The 16,447-nt window shown below is 48.1% G+C and overlaps 1 protein-coding gene across 1 annotated transcript; it reads left to right on the forward strand.

The window, feature by feature from the left end:
- Positions 1 to 1,318: 1,318 nt before the first annotated feature.
- SUMO2 (small ubiquitin like modifier 2) lies at positions 1,319 to 16,447 on the forward strand. The gene is made up of 4 exons (XM_032177892.2): positions 1,319 to 1,501; positions 3,122 to 3,253; positions 9,572 to 9,643; positions 16,378 to 16,447. The coding sequence occupies exons 1-4, from the start codon at positions 1,481 to 1,483 to the stop codon at positions 16,438 to 16,440; spliced, it is 288 nt and encodes a 95-aa protein (XP_032033783.1). The 5' UTR covers positions 1,319 to 1,480; the 3' UTR covers positions 16,441 to 16,447.

Consider the following 16,447-nt stretch of genomic DNA (forward strand, 5'->3'; position numbering starts at 1 on the left):
AGAGAAGGAGTGACAAACGGAGAAGCATACTGGATTCAGCAAAGAAGTCTGCGGTGACCTTGTGGAGAGCAGTTTTAGTGCAACTTTGGGGACAGCACCAGATTGCAGTGGGTTGAGGAGTGAGTGGGAGGGGAGGGGTTGGAGACAGCTGGCGGGGACATTTTTTCAAGCTGTTTGGCCAAGAATGGAGAGAGATAGGATGGTAACTTAATAGAATTGGGAGCTTTTTTTTTTCTATACTAACGGAGGAGAGGAAGAAAATTCAGGGACAAAAGGAAATAATAAAGCCCAGGGGGAGGAGCGAGATGGAATCCAGTGCAAACACATCGGATTGTTCTTCAGACAGGAGGGACTCGTGTATGTTTTAACTGGATGCAAGGAGGAAAGGATTAAATTGGCTGGAAGCTTGATTGTTGGGTAGTTCTCGCTTATGGGTACTGTTTCCTCTTGGAAGATAGGCGACGAATAAGGAGTTCATTGAATGAATACATGAATATTTTCCCGTAGCTAGTCAAAGTCTAGGGTTAGCAGCAGGACAGAAGACACTGCAGGCCGGGCGCGGTGGCTCACGCCTGTAATCCCAGCACTTTGGGAGGCCGAGGCGGGCGGATCACGAGGTCAGGAGGTGGAAATCATCCTGGCTAACACGGTGAAACGCCGCCTCTACGAAAAATACAAAAAATTAGCCGGGCGTTGTGTCGGGCACCTGTAGTCCCAGCTACTCGGGAGGCTGAGGCAGGAGAATCGCTTGAACCCGGGAAGCAGAGGTTGCTGTGAGCCGAGATCGTGCCACTGCACTCCAGCCTGGGCGACTGAGCGAGACTCCGTCTCAAAAAAAAATAAAATAAAAAAGAAGACACTGCATTTTAGGCAAGAGTCCGGTGGGAAGCAGGTTGAGACTGACTTAGAGGAAGTAACCATGGGAGGGCTGCTGGTCCACTGAATGGGAGAGATTTTTCCAGAACCTCATGCTGGGGCTTTGATTTAGGAATCCCCTTCCTCCTGTAGTGGGTCTGCCTTCCCTGGCCTATGGCTTACGTCTAAAGCCTCGAGCCTCATCGTTCCCACCGAGGACCAGCTGGAAGCCATTTTGATTATGCTCCACCACGAAGGAGGACAATACAGCCCCGCCCAGAGCCAGGCGCGCCCCCGCGGCGGGCCGGGTGCGCGTGTCCGCGCCTCTTCCCGCCGGCCGGGCGGGCGCCTGGCCCAGGACGCGGTGGCGCGGGGCGGGGGGTGGGGGGTGGTTATGTAAGCGTTGCGCGCTCCCGCGAGGCGCCAGCCAATGAGAGGCCCCGGCTGCTCGTGCTCGCGCACGCAGGGTTGGGGGAGGGAGCGCACGACGTGCGCGCACCCTCTCCCCTCGTCCACCGCTGCCGCCTCCTTCTTCTGCCGCTCCTGGCGCTGCTTGTGTGCTCGTTTGGTGCGGACCTGGTACCTCTTTTGTGAAGCGGCAGCTGAGGAGACTCCGGCGCTCGCCATGGCCGACGAAAAGCCCAAGGTGAGCTCGCCGTCGGCCCCTTCGCCTCGCCGCGCGGTCGGGGTCATGGCGCGGGCCGGGGTCCGGCCAGAGCCCGCCGCTGGCTCCCAGCGCTTTCCCGGGCCCCCCACGGGGCCGGCCGCGGCTCAGGCCCCGGCGCTCCGCGCCATTTTCCTCCCTCCCTCTTTTCCTCCCTCCCGCGCCGAAGGAGGCCCCGCCGCTCTCTCCCGCCCCCGGCGGCCTCAGAGTGCGCGCCCGGCGCTAGTTGGGCGGGCAGATCGCGGACGCCCGCGGGCCCACCAGCCCCGAATGGGGATTCTTGGCCCAGCCGGCCGGCGCGCGTGAGGAGGGGCGTTAGGGCGCGCGGGGTCTTCACCCTCCGTCGACCCCGCGTCGAGTGTTGCAGTCTCCGAGGCGGCGGGGAGTCCCCTGGGCTCGGGCTTCACCTCTCAGGGGTAGGAACCGCGGGCATCTGGGGACCCCTGCCCGGGCTGCGGCGGCGGGGCGAGGGTTCGGGGCGAATCAATGGGCTGCTGATGGGCAGGAACCTGGATGCCCGCGGGCCGCCGTCCTGGGCCTGGGGGTAGGGGGATTCCCGTGGAGTATTTCCCAGTTTAATGGACTCAGGGACCCGAAGGGGGAGGGGCAGCGGCCTTTCCCTGGGTGCCAACGAACCCCTAATCCGCGAACACCATGTGGTTTCATGAAGTTGGAGGCACAGATACGAGCAGAGAGACTTTGTGCGGCTTAACTTTTGAACGCGGCTTTTGAGGCACCCGGAAACTTCCCGAGGGGACTTGGGGACACCCATCATCGGGGCACACGGGACTTGCTGCCTAGTTTGGTGACACCCCCCGCCTCCCGCGCCTTTACTTTCTGGAGCGTTTTAGGGCTACAGAATTCCTTCTACGCTCGATTTTGGACAATTTTAGGTTGGTTCGAAGTCTACAAGAAACACTTAGGATAAAATTGTGTATTTGACCCATGACAACAAAGGGGAGGGGAGAATAAGTGCTCTTAACCGAAAATAAAAATGAAGCTGCTAATAGAAGAGAACGTCAACTGTGGTCCTGAGTATTACCGTTGTCCCGGAGAGAATCGGGATATTCTTCGATTGTTTTTTTTGTTTGTGTGTTTCCCTTAATGGAGATTGGATTTAGGTTATTAAACTGAGTTTGGTAACTTTTTAACGACAACGGTAATGAGTTTTGAATGGCAGGCTGTATATTTATTGTTTTGTTTCTTGCCGTTGTACTTAAAGTGCTTAGAAAAGAGAAGGGACTATTTTTAACTGTTTTGGGGGGTAAAGTATGTATTTTGGGAGTGATATATGCCATTTTAGAAAGTTTAGCTTCAAGAGAACGTTGCAATACACTGAATAGGACTCAACTTTAAACATGTATTGTTGCTACTGATAGAATTGCATGTAGGCTTTTCCGTATCTGACAGCTATCTAATACTGTTGCTGCAGGATTTCTCCTCTTTCACGTTGATTTCAGCAGCTGAAAACAGCCGTATGCCGTTTTAGCATACACTATGAGAAACCTGTTGATTTTAGAAGCAACTAGGGCTGCTGCTGCTTTAGAAAACGTGTTCATTGATCACATTTCCCAAATTATACTTTTATTTTTCTTTTAACAGGAAGGAGTCAAGACTGAGAACAACGATCATATTAATTTGAAGGTGGCGGGGCAGGATGGTTCTGTGGTGCAGTTTAAGATTAAGAGGCATACACCACTTAGTAAACTAATGAAAGCCTATTGTGAACGACAGGTGAGGAATTCCTATGTGTATTTCCACTGAATAAAACTATTTCCAAAAATCTTATTTTCATGGGAACAAAAACTAGACTAGCATATTAGTGATGGGATGAATATGCACTTGGCCCATCAGTTTTATCGTGCACTTGGTATATTGATAGCTCATGAAAACCCTTAGGATGATTTGGTTAGTATTATCTGTGGTTCCAGTCCTGTGCCAGGAATCTATCAAATTATATTTACAATAATGTTTTTTTTTACCAAGGAAATGTAATTTTATGTTTATAAGAAAATAAGAGTGAACTTAGTAAAATTACTTATCAGTCTTTTATTATTTTATTTTTTTGAGATGGAGTTTCATTCTTGTTGTCCAGGCTGAAGTACAGTGGCGTGAGCTCAGCTCACTGCAGCCTCCACTTCAAGCGATTTTCCTGCCTCAGCCTCCCAAGTAGCTGGGATTACAGGTGCCCGCTACCAGGCCCGGCTAATTTTTTTTGTATTTTTAGTAGAGATGGGGTTTCACCATATTGGCTAGGCTGGTCTTAAACTCCTGACCTCAGGTGATCTGCCCGCCTCGGCCTTCCAAAGTGCTGGGATTACAAGCATGAGCCACCGCGCCAAACCAAGAAGTCTTTTTTTTTTTTTTTTGAGATGGGAGTCTCGTTCTATTTTTTTAAGCTAGAATTTATCTACCTTGTAAATTGTGTTTTATTTTTGTTTTTGTTTTTGATGGAGTCTTGCTCTGTTGCCCAAGCTGGAGTGCAGTGGTGCAATCTCGGCTCACTGCAACCTCTGCCTCCTGAGTTGAGGCTATTATTATGCCTCAGCCTCCTGAGTAGCTGGGGTTTCAGGCGTGCGCCACCACGCCTGGAATTTTGTATTTTTAGTAGACCTGACCTCAACTCCTGACCTCAAGTGACCCGCCCACCTTGGCCTCTCAAAGTGCTGGGATTACAGGTGTGGGCCACCGTGTCTGGCCCCTTCAGATTGTTCTAAATAGGCTCAAAATAGAATAAGGCTTAAACCTGTGTAAGTTGGGAAATTGAGTGTGAGTTTATTCTTGAAAGATCAGTGAAGATAAAAACTTCCTTTAGGCCTGGTGCAGTGGCTCACATCTGTAATCCCAGCACTTTGGGAGACTGAGGCAGGTGGCACTTGAGATCAGCCTGGCCACCATGGCAAAATCCCATCTCTACTAAATACAAAAAAATTAGCTGGGCGTGGTGGTACACGCCCATAATCCCACCTACTCCGGAGGCTGAGGCTGAGAATCCCTTGAACCTGGGAGGTGGAGGCTGCAGTGAGCCAAGATCACACCACTGCACTCTAGCCTGGGTGACAGAGCGAGAGCATTTCAAAGGGAAAAAAAAAAAGAAACTTTAGAATGTTTGAAGTATTTTTATGCCTAGTGTATTTACAACGTAATAAGAAAATGCTGTGCTCATAATTCTTCATATGTAAACCTTCTTATATGTAGTTCCTTATAAAGATACCATCTTTTTTTTTTTTTTTTTTTTGGAGACAGTCTCGCTCTGTCGTCCAGGATGGAGTGCAGTAGCGCGATCTCGACTCACTGCAACCTCTGCCTCCCGGGACCAAGCGATTCTCCTGTCTCAGCCTCCCGAGTAGGTGGGACTACAGGCGCATGCCACCACGCCCGGCTAATTTTTGTATTGTCAGCGAGATGGGGTTTCACCATATTGGTCAGACTGGTCTTGAACTCCTGACCTCAGGTGATCCACCTGCCTCGGCCTCCCAAAGTGCTGGGATTACAGGCGTGAGCCACTGTGCCCGGCAAGATACCATATACTCTTATTTGAAGAATTTTGCTGAAATCACTCTACATGAACTTATGAATTGTGTTAAATAATTTATACACTGGCATTTTCTATATTTGAACACTAGTGCCCCTTCAGGATACAGGGGAATTTTAAAAGGTAATCCTTTTGGAGAACTTCTTTAGCAAAACTGCATACAAAATAGAAAATCATAGGCTGGACGTGGTAATCCAGCACTTTGGGGGACCAAGGCTGGAAGACCAGTCTGGACAACATAGTAAGACCTCATCTCTTTTTTTGTTTTGTTTTGAGGTGGACTTTTGCTCTTATTGCCCAGGCTGGAGTGCAGTGGTGCAATCTCGGCTCACTGCATCCTCCACCTTCCAGTTTTAAGCAATTCTCCTGCCTCAACCTTCCAAGTCGCTGGGATTACAGGCGCACGCCACCATGCCCAGCTATTTTTTTTTGGTATTTTTAGTAGAGATGGTGTTTCACCATATTGGTCAGGCTGGTCTCAAGCTGCTGACCTCGTGATCCACCCACCTTGGCCTCCCAAAGTGCTGGGATTACAGGCATGAGCCACTGCGCCTGGCCCAGACCTCATCTCTTAAAAAAAAAATTAGGTGGTTGTGGTGGCACACACCTATAGTCCAGGCTATTTCAGTGACAGAGGCGGGAGGATTGCTTGAGCTTGGCAGGTCCAGGCTGCAGTGAGCCATGATCTCATCGTTGCACTCCAGTATGGGTGACAGAATGAGACCCTGTCTCAAAACCACAAACAAACAGAATCATGCTTCAGTTTGGTGGTTTTGAGCAGTATTCTTTTCTGTTTTTGAGAGAGAGTCTTGCACTGTTGCCCAGGCTGGAGTGCAGTGGCACCATCTCTGCTCACTGCAACCTCCGCCTCCTGGGTTCAAGCGATTCTCCTGCCTCAGCCTCCCAAGTAGCTGGGACTACAGGTGCGCGCCACCATGCCCAGCTAATTTTTATATTTTCGTAGAGACGGGGTTTCACAATATTGGCCAGGATGATCTTGATCTCTTGACCTCGTGATCTGTCTGCTTCGGCCTTCCAAAGTGCTGGGATTACAGGCGTGAGCCACCAGTGCCTGGCCTTGAACACTATTCTTATGCATATCTTATTTAACTTTTCTGCAATTGCAAAATTTTGCCTTTTTTTTTTTTTTTTTTTTTTTACACAGGGTTTTGCCCTGTTGCCCATGCTGAAGTGCAGGGGCAGGATTGTGATCATGGCTCACTGCATCCTCTGCCTCCCAGGCTCAAGCAATCCTCCCACCTCAGGCTCCCAGGTAGTTGGGACTATAGGCTTGTGCCACTAGGTGATTTTTTTTTTTTTTTGAGATGGAGTCTCGCTCTGTCGCTCAGACTTGAGTGTAGTGACATAATCTCGGCTCACTGCAGCCTCCACCTCCCGGGTTCAAGCAGTTCTGCTGCCTCAGCCTCCTGAGTGGGTGGGATTGTAGGCACCTACCACCACGCTCAGCTAATTTTTGTATTTGTCGTAGAAACGGGGTTTTACCATGTTGGCCAGGCTGGTCTCGAACTCCTGAGCTCAGGTGACCCACCCGCCTCGCTGCCTCGGCCTCCCAAAGTGCTAGGATTACAGGCGTGAAACACTACTCCTGGCTTTTCTTTTCTTTTTTTTTTTTAAAGATGGAGTTTCCCTCTTGTTGCTGAGGCTGAACGCAATGGCGCAATCTAGGCTTACTGGAACCTCTGCCTCCCAGGTTCCAGTGATTCTCCTGCCTCAGCCTCACAAGTAGCTGGGATTACAGGCATGCGCCACCACACCTGACTAATTTTGTATTTTTAGTAGAGACGGGGCTTCACCATGTTGATCAGGTTGGCTGGTCTCAAACTCCTGACCTCAGGCGATCTACCTGCCTTGGCCTTCCAGAATGTTGGGATTACAGGCATGAGCCACTGCACCTGGCCACCATGCAAATTTTTTAATTTCTTTTTTTTGAGATGGAGTCTTGCTCTGTTCCCCAGGTTGGAGTGCAGTGGCATGATCTCAGCTCACTGCAACCTCTGCCTCCCGGGTTCAAGCAATTCTCCTGCCTCAGTCTCTTGAATAACTGGGATTACAGCGCCTGTCACCTTGCCCGGCTAAATTTTTGTATTTTTATTTATTTATTTAATTTTTTTTTTTTTTTTTGAGACAGAGTCTCGCTCTGTTGCCCAGGCAATGGCACGATCTCGGCTTGTTGCAACCTCCACCTCCTGGGTTCTTGCAGTTTTCCCCACTCAACCTCCGGCTGCAGTAGCTGGGATTACAGGCGTGTGCCATTGTGCTCAGCCAATTTTTGTATGTTTAGTAGAGACGGGGTTTCACCATGTTGGACAGGCTGAAACCCCGTCTCGAACTCCTGACTTCAGGTGATCTTCCACCTCAGTCTCCCAAGGTACTAGGATTACAGGCGTGAGCCACAACACTTGGCCTTCGTTTTTAAGTAGATGATGGTTATGTACTGTTTTTCATCCCTTTTATTCCACTGATACTTACTGAGCAGCACCTACTATGTGCAAGGGATAGGCTGTGTAACTAAAACAGTCTAGGTTCCTATACCTCCTGAAGTGTGCTTTTTAGTAAGATGATAAGTAATTACAGATTTGGGTATGTATTAAAGGAAATTAAAAAGCAGGTGCTTTTTTAAAGCTATTCCAGGAAGTTCAGGGGTGTAGGTTGGGGCATTTTAGGTCGGTTTTGTTGTTGTTGTTGAGACTGAATCTGGTCTGTTGCCCAGGCTGGAGTGCTATAGCACAATCTCGGCTCGCTGCAAGCTCCGCCTCCCAGGTTCAAGCGATCCTCCTGCCTCAGCCTCCCAAATAGCTGGGATTACAGGCGGATGCCACCACACTCGGCTAATTTTTGTATTTTTAGTAGAGGCGGGGTTTCACCATGGTGGCCAGGCTGGTCTTGAACTCCAGACCTCAGATGATCCGCCTTGGCCTCCTAATGTGTTGGAATTACAGCGTGAGCCCCCGAGCTCAGACTGGAGTCTTTAAATGGGCATTTTTTTTTTACTTTAAATTTCCTGTCAGTGGCCGGGCGGGCAGATCACGAGGTCGGGAAATTGAGACCATCCTGGCTAACACGGTGAAACCCCATCTCTACTAAAATACAAAAAATTAGCCCAGCATGGTGGCATGAGCCTGTAGCCCCAGCTACTCAGGAGGCTGAGGCAGGAAAGTCACTTGAACTCCGGTGGTGGAGGTTGGGCTGAGCTGAGATCGTGCCACTGCACTCCAGCCTGGACGACAGAGCAAGACTCCGTTTAAAAAAAAAAAAATTTCATTTCTGTGTCTAACTCATTTAAATGCATATTTGTCTCAAGCTATGTTTTATTTAACATTATAGTAGCTGTGTCTGAAAAGCAGTAAAGCTTTTTAAAAGAATGACTTACTGGCTTGGCGCAGTGGCTCACACCTGTAATCCCAGCATTTGGGGAGGCTGAGGTGAATGGATCACTTGAGGTCAGGAGTTCGAGATCAGCCTGGCCAACATGGTGAAACCCCGTCTCTACTAAAAACACAAAAATTAGCTGGGCTTGATGGTGAGCACCTGTAATCCCAGCTACTTGGGAGGCTAAGGCAGGAGAATCACTTGAACCCAGGAGGCGGAGGTTGCAGCGAGCCAAGATCGTACCACTGCACTCCAGCCTGGGCGACATAGCAAAACTGTCTTAAAAAACAAACAAACAAAAACAACAACAACAAACAGGCCGGGTACAGTGTCTTATGCCTGTAATCCCAGCACTTTGGGAGGCTGAGGTGGTCAGATCACCTGAGGTCAGGAGTTCGAGACCAGCCTGGCCAACATGGCGAAACCCTGTTTCTACTAAAAAATACAAAAATTAGCCAGGCGTAGTGGCGCCTGCCTAGTCCCAGCTAATCAGGAGGCTGAGGCAGGAAAATTGCTTGAACCCAAAAGGCGGAGGTTGCAGTGAGCCAAGATCGCGCCACTGCCCTCCAGCCTGAGTGACGGAGTGAGACTCTGTCTCAAAAAAAAAACAGAAAAAGAAAAAAAATAACTACATCTTACTCTTCACTGAAAATGAGAGGCTGGGCACCCTGGCTCACTCCTGTAATCCCAGCACTTTGGGAGGCTGAGGCGGACGGATCACCCCGAGGTTAGGAGTTCGAGACCAGCCTGGCCAACATGATGAAACCCAGTCTCTAATAAAACTACAAAAATTAGCCGGTTGTTGTGGCGGGGGACCGTAGTTCCAGCTACTCTTGGGAGGCTAAGGCAGAAGAATCACTTGAACCAGGAGGTGGAGGTTGCCTTGAGCTGAGATCACGCCACTGCACTTCAGCCTTGACAATAGAGCAAAACTCTGTCTCAAAAAAAAAAAAAAAAGAAAATGAGAATCACCCCAAATCTTTTTACCTATAGGGTATGTTGACATGTTGGCAATTGTTTATTTAGGTATTTCTTTAATACATTCATGGGTAAATATGCATGTACTTTTATCTAAATAAAATTCTGTTTCTCTTAATGCTGTTTATTGCTTTTAAATTCTCGTTCAGGGATTGTCAATGAGGCAGATCAGATTCCGATTCGACGGGCAACCAATCAATGAAACAGACACACCTGCACAGGTAAGAAGTCTCTCCTAATTAGAAAAATTACCATTTGTAATTTTTTGAACAGCTATGTTTATGAATTTGAACGTTTAGATACTGGAGTATAGTTCTTGTAGAGTTCAGAGCTTTGGGAAGTATGACCAAAGGGGAAGAGAAAGGAAAATAGGAATAGGCTCAGGAAATGCCAATGATTTTTATTCATTTATTTTTAATTTTCATTTTAATTATTTTTTTAGGAACAGGGCCTCTCTGTTGCCTGGGTTGAAGTGTAGTGGCCTCATTATAGCTCACTGCAGCCTTGGCCTCCCAAAGTGATGGGATTATAGGCACGAATCAATGTGCCCAACCCCACCAGTGGTTTGTGTTTGTTTTTTTGTGACGGAGTCTCTCACCCCATCGCCCAGGCTTGAGTACAGTGGCACGATCTTGGGTCACTGCAGCCCTCGCCTGCCATGCTTAAGCAATTCTCCTGCCTCAGCCTCCCAGAGTAGCTGGGATTACAGCATGCACCACCATGCCTGGCTAATTTTTGTATTTTTGGTAGGGATGGGGTTTCACCATGTTGGCCAGGCTGGTCTTGAACTGCTGACCACAAGTGATCCGTCTGCCTTGGCCTCCCAAAGTGTTGGGATTGACAGGTGTGAGCCACCGCACCCAGCCAAATCCTCACCATTTTAGTTCTACATGCTGAATTGAAATTCTCTTTTACGTGTCTTCATGAACGAAAAGGAACTAATGGCCCTAACTGCCACGTCCCATAGCTTTGTTTGGCAGGGAGAGCCCCTGATAATAGGAGATTTTCCAAACCCTTACTGCAAAACGTGATGCTCTCTGATCCTTTAACTCTTTATGTACCAGTTCGTTTTGTTCTGTCACTTTCTGTAGGATCAGCTGGATTGTCTTCTGTGGCAGAAGCTCTTTGTTTCTTTTTACCCTCTCAAAGTTCCATTAAATACTTCCAGTTTTGGCCTAGCTAGGTGGCTCATGAGAGCCGTTTTCAAGATTACAAAGTGCTTCTAATGCCGGCACTGTGATGCCAAGGCGGGCGGAGCGCTTGAGTCCAGGATTTCAAGACCAGCCTAGGCAACATGGCAAAATCCTCTCTTTACAAAAAAATACAAAAATTAGCCAGGGAGTGGTGGTATGTGCCTGTAGTACCAGCTACTTCTTAGGGTGAGGTGGAAGGATTGCTTGAGCCCAGGAAGTGGAGGCTGCAATCAACCAAGATGGCGCCCTTGCACGCCAGCCTGGGTGATAAAGTGAGGCCCTCTCTCAAAAAAAAAAAAAAAAAAAAGACTTCCAGTCTTGTCCTGACTTAATGGCTCACACCTGTAGTCCTAGCACTTTAGGAAACTGACACAGGCAGGAGGGTTGCTTGAGGCCAGGAGTTTAAGACCAGCCTGGGCAACATAGCAAGACCCGGTCTGTACAGGAAAGAAAAAGAGCTGGGCATGATAGCATGTGTCTGTAGTCCCAGCTACTTGGGAAGTTTAGTGGGAAAGGTGCTTGAGTCCAGGAGTTTCAGGCCGCAGTGAGTTATGATCATACTACTGCACTTCAGCCTGGGCGATAGAGCGAAACTCTGTCTCAAAAATAGAAGACTTACAGTTTCTGAAACATATTTTAAAATGTTGTGATAGGCTGGGCGTGGTGGCTCACGCTTGTAATCCCAGCACTTTGGGAGGCCTAGGCGGGCGAATCACGAGGTCAGGAGATCGAGACCACGGTGAAACCCCGTCTCTACTAAAAAATACAAAAAAAATTAGCCGGGCGTGGTGGCGGGCGCCTGTAGTCCCAGCTACTCGGAGAGGCTGAGGCAGGAGAATGGCGTGAACCCAGGAGGCGAAGCTTGCAGTGAGCCGAAATCGCGCCACTGCACTCCAGCCTGGGTGACAGAGCCAGACTCCGTCTCAAAAAAAAATAAAAAAATAATAAATAAATAAAATGTTGTGATAGTAGAAATTTAAATTGGATCCCAGGTACTTTTGAATTTCAACTTTATCACCCAGTAAAAACTAGAAAGTGATAAATGTGGCATGAAACAGCACATCCAGATTGTAGTTGATAATCTTTGAAAATTGGAAGCCGGGCGCGGTGGCTCACGCTTGTAATCCCAGCACTTTGGGAGGCCGAGGCGGGCGGATCACGAGGTCAGGAGATCGAGACCACGGTGAAACCCCGTCTCTACTAAAAATACAAAAAAAAATTAGCCGGGCGTGGTGGCGGGCGCCTGTAGTCCCAGCTACTCGGAAAGGCTGAGGCAGGAGAATGGCGTGAACCCAGGAGGCGGAGCTTGCAGTGAGCCGAGATCGCGCCACTGCACTCCAGCCTGGGGGACAGAGCGAGACTCCGTCTCAAAAAAAAAAAAAGAAAATTGGAAAAGCCCCTGAGTTGTACTGAAAAGAATAATATTTTGAAGACATTTCAACTGGTGACAGTCTCTAAAAAGGAATTATGGGCTGGGTGTACTTGCTCACACCTGTCATCCTAGCACTTTGGGAGGCTGAGGCAGGCAGATCGCTTGAGGTCAGGAGTTTGAGACCAGCCTGGACAATATGGTGAAACCCTGTGTCTGCCAAAAAATACAAAAATCAGCCAGGCATCGCCGGGCGCGGTGGCTCACGCCTGTGATCCCAGCACTTTGGGAGGCCGAGGCGGGCGGATCACCTGAGGTTGGGAGTTTGAGACCACCCTGACCAACATGGAGAAAACCTGTCTACTAAAAATACAAAATTCGCTGGGTGTGGTGGCCTGTAATCCCAGCTGCTTGGGAGGCCGAGGCAGGAGAATCGCTTGAACCCAGGAGGCAGAGGTTGCAATGGGCCGGAGATCACGCCATTGCACTCCAGCATGGATGACAAGAGTGAAACTCAAAAGCCAGGCATGATGGTGCACGCCTGTAGTCCCAGCTACTCAGGAGGCTGAGGCGGGAGAATAACCTGAACCCGAGAGGCGGAGATTGAAGTCAGCAGAGATGGTGCCACTGCACTCCAGCCTGGGTAACAGACCCTGTCTCAAAAAAAAAAAAAAAAAAAAAAAGTCTAGGTACAGTAGCTCACGACTGTAATCCTAGCACTTTGGGAGGCCGAGGCGAGTTGATCACCTGAGGTCAGCAGTTCAAGACTAGCCTGGCCAACATGGCGAAACTACCCTGTCTCTACTAAAAATACAAAAATTAGCCGGGCATGGTGGTGCTCACCTGTAATCCCATCCCAGCTACTCTCGGGAGGTTGAGCCAGGAGAATCTGGGCGGGGGAAAGGTGTGGGGGGGCAGATGGTCAAGGTTGCAGTGAGCAAGGTTGCAGTGAGCGCAGAGGTCATGCCACTTCACTCTAGCCTGGGTGAAAGAGTGAAACTCTGTCAAAAAAAAAAAAAAAAAAAAAAGGCGCAATTATGGTATGTAGCCACAAGGAGGAGCTAAATTCTATTGATAAATGAGGCTGGGACAGGAACCTCATTTTTTAAAGGCATTTACAGTTTCACTGTAAAACTTCACATTTGGATAATTTTGTTTTAATAGATAGATGACAGGCTTGTTTGGTTTTAAAAGAAATAGTAAAAAGCATCCATTGTGCTATACTCTCAGTTATTAGAATGTATTTCCTGTCTTAAAGCCCTCCTTACCCACCACTAAAACGGGATTATCTGCTATAGTAGTTACAAAGATTAAACAAGGAGTTATTTGTTTGGATCCGTGACCTTGAGGCATTTTAAAATCTTCAGGTTGAATTTGCAATTCATTTTACTTCATTTTGAAGAATTTGGAATTGATTCGTTTTAGAATTATTCTCCCAATATTTGTTAGATAGCAGGATTGTGATAAATTAAAACATCTTAGCAGGCCTCCTGCCTGCGCCTGCCTCCCCAGCTTTTAAAAATTTTTTTATTTTTCGAGACGGAGTTTTGCTGTGTCTCCCAGACTGGAGTGCAGTGGCGTGATCTCAGCTCACTGCAACCTCTGCTTCCTGGGTTCAAGTGATTCTCCTGCCTCAGCTTCCCGAGTAGCTGGGATTACAGGCGCCCACCATGATGCCTGGCTAATTCTGTTTTTATTTTGTTTGTTTGTTTGTTTTTTTTTTTTTTTGAGACGGAGTCTTGCTCTGTCGCCCAGGCTGGAGTGCAGTGGCGCAGTCTCGGCTCACTGCAAGCTCCGCCTCCCGGGTTCACACCATTCTCCTGCCTCAGCCTCTCTGAGTAGCTGGGACTACAGGCGCCCGCCACCACGCCCGGCTAATTTTTTGTATTTTTAGTAGAGATGGGGTTTCACCATGGTCTCGATCTCCTGACCTCGTGATCCGCCCGCCTCGGCCTCCCAAAGTGCTGGGATTACAAGCGTGAGCCACCGCGCCCGGCTATTTTGTTTATCTTGTTTTTATTTTATTTATTTATTTTTTGTATTGACGGAGTCAATACAAAATTAGCTGGGCATGGTGGCGCATGCCTGTAATCCCAGCTACTTGGGAGGCTGAGGCAGGAGAATTGCTTGACCCGGGAGGCAGAGGTTGCAGTGAGCTGAGATCGCACCATTGCGCTCCACCCTGGGCGGCAACAGCAAAACTCTGTCTCAAGAAAAAATAGGAAAACACAAATGTAGTCATATAATAAGCTGCTTTGCTCCTTGGGGTGTCCTTTTTTTTTTTTAACTGCCCCTTACAGAGCATGGCTAACTTATATAGTCAGTGCACCCAGAGTTGGCTGCTGCTTAGTTTTAAAATTATGTTTTTAGCCTAACACTGTATCTACGGCATGTTAAAGATATTTTCATTTCTGTACATGAAAATCTTATTTTTTAATGGCTATATGGTATTTAATATCTGAGCATACTATGTTTTATTAATTTGGGTTTTTTTTTTTTTTTTTTTTTTTTTAGACACGGAGTCTTGCACTGTCACCCAGGCTGGAGTTCAGTGGCACGATCTCAGCTCACTGTAACCTCCACCTCACGGGTTCAAGTGATTCTCCTGCCTCAGCCTCCTGAGTAGCTGGAACTACAGGCATGTGCAACCACGCCCAGCTAATTTTTTGTATTTTTGGTAGAAACGAGGTTTCACCATGTTGGCCAGGATGGGTTTGACCTGTTGACTTGGTGATCCGCCCACCTTGGCCTCCCAAAGTGTTGGGATTATAGGCGTGAGCCCCAGCGCCCAGCCTAATTTGGGTTTTTATTGAGATTTGTTTTCAGTCTTTGCTAAACAGTGCAGCGAGATTCTTTAAACATATAACCCTTCTATGGGCCCTCGACACAGACATATTCAGCTTTCATTTATTTAATTTTTTTTGAGACAGAGTTTCTTGTCACATGCAATGGCACGATCTTGGCTCGCTGCAACCTCCACTTCCCAGGTTCAAGTGATTCTCCTGCCTCAGCCTCCCAGGTAGCTGGGATTACAGGCATGCAGGCATGCGCCACCACGCCCAGCTAATTTTTTTTGTTTTGTTTTTTGTATTTTTAGTAGAGACTGGGTTTCACCATTTTGGCCAGGCTGGTCTCGAACTCCTGACCTCAGGTGATCTGCCTGCCTCGGCCTCCCAAAGTGTTGGGATTACAGGTGTGAGCTGCCACACCCGGCACCCCCCCTCACCTTTGTTTTTTTTTTTTTTTTTTGGAGACCAAGTCTCACTCTGTCACCCATGTTGGAGTCCAGTGGCACAATATTGGCTCACCACAACCTCTGCTTCCTGGGTTCAAGCGATTCTCCTGCCTCACCCTCCCGAATAGCTGGGATTACAGGCACATGCCACCATACCCGGCTAATTTTAAAAATATTTTTAGGCCGGGCACAGTGGCTCAGAGGCTGAGGCAGGAGAATGGCATGAACCCAAGAGGCGGAGCTTGCAGTGAGCTGAGATCCTGCCACTGGACTCCAGCCTGGGTGACAGAGTGAGACTCCATCTCAAAAAAAAAAAAAAAAACAAAATTGAGGGGGGGTGCCGGGTGTGGCAGCTCACACCTGTAATCCCAACACTTTGGGAGGCCGAGGCAGGCAGATCACCTGAGGTCAGGAGTTCGAGACCAGCCTGGCCAAAATGGTGAAACCCAGTCTCTACTAAAAATACAAATTTTTTTTACTTATTTTTGTAGAGATGTTGTCTCCCTATGTTGCCCAGGCTGGTCTAAGTGTCCTGGGCTCAAGCAGTCCTCCAATGTTGGCCTCCAGTAGTACTGGGATTACAGGCATGAGCCACTGCACCTGGCTAATATTCTGCTTTTTACTCAAAAACTAAGTTTTGGCTGGGCTCAGTGGCTCACGCCTGTAATCCTAGCACTTTGGGAGGCCGAGGCAGGCAGATCACTTGAGCTCAGGAATTTGAGACCAGCCTGGCCAACATGACAAAACCCCATTTCTACTAAAAATACAAAAAAATTAGCTGGGCATGGTGGCGGATGCCTGTAATCTCAGCTACTTGGGAGGCTGAGGCAGGAGAATTGCTTGAACCTGAGGGGTGGACGTTGCAGTGAGCTGAGATCACGCCACTGCACTCCAGCCTGGGTGACAGAAATCCTATCTCAAAAACACACACACACACACACACAACAAGTACGTTTTATCTAATAGTCATAAAAAAGGAAGCCAAGTGAAAAATTACTTAAACCAAGTGTGTTGATACATTAAGCTATGAGACATCTAAAATAATGAAACTTGGAACTTAGTGGAACATGTACATATTTTCAGCATACTTAAACCCGAAAATCATTAATTTTCAGAACTTAATCAGTGCTTTTACATTTGTTTTTTCTTTTATGCTAGTTGGAAATGGAGGATGAAGATACAATTGATGTGTTCCAACAGCAGACGGGAGGTGTCTACTGAAAAGGGA

This window comes from Hylobates moloch, unplaced genomic scaffold (assembly GCF_009828535.3).
Source record: "Hylobates moloch isolate HMO894 unplaced genomic scaffold, HMol_V3 SCAFFOLD_15, whole genome shotgun sequence".
In the NCBI taxonomy this organism is placed as follows: Eukaryota; Metazoa; Chordata; class Mammalia; order Primates; family Hylobatidae; genus Hylobates; species Hylobates moloch.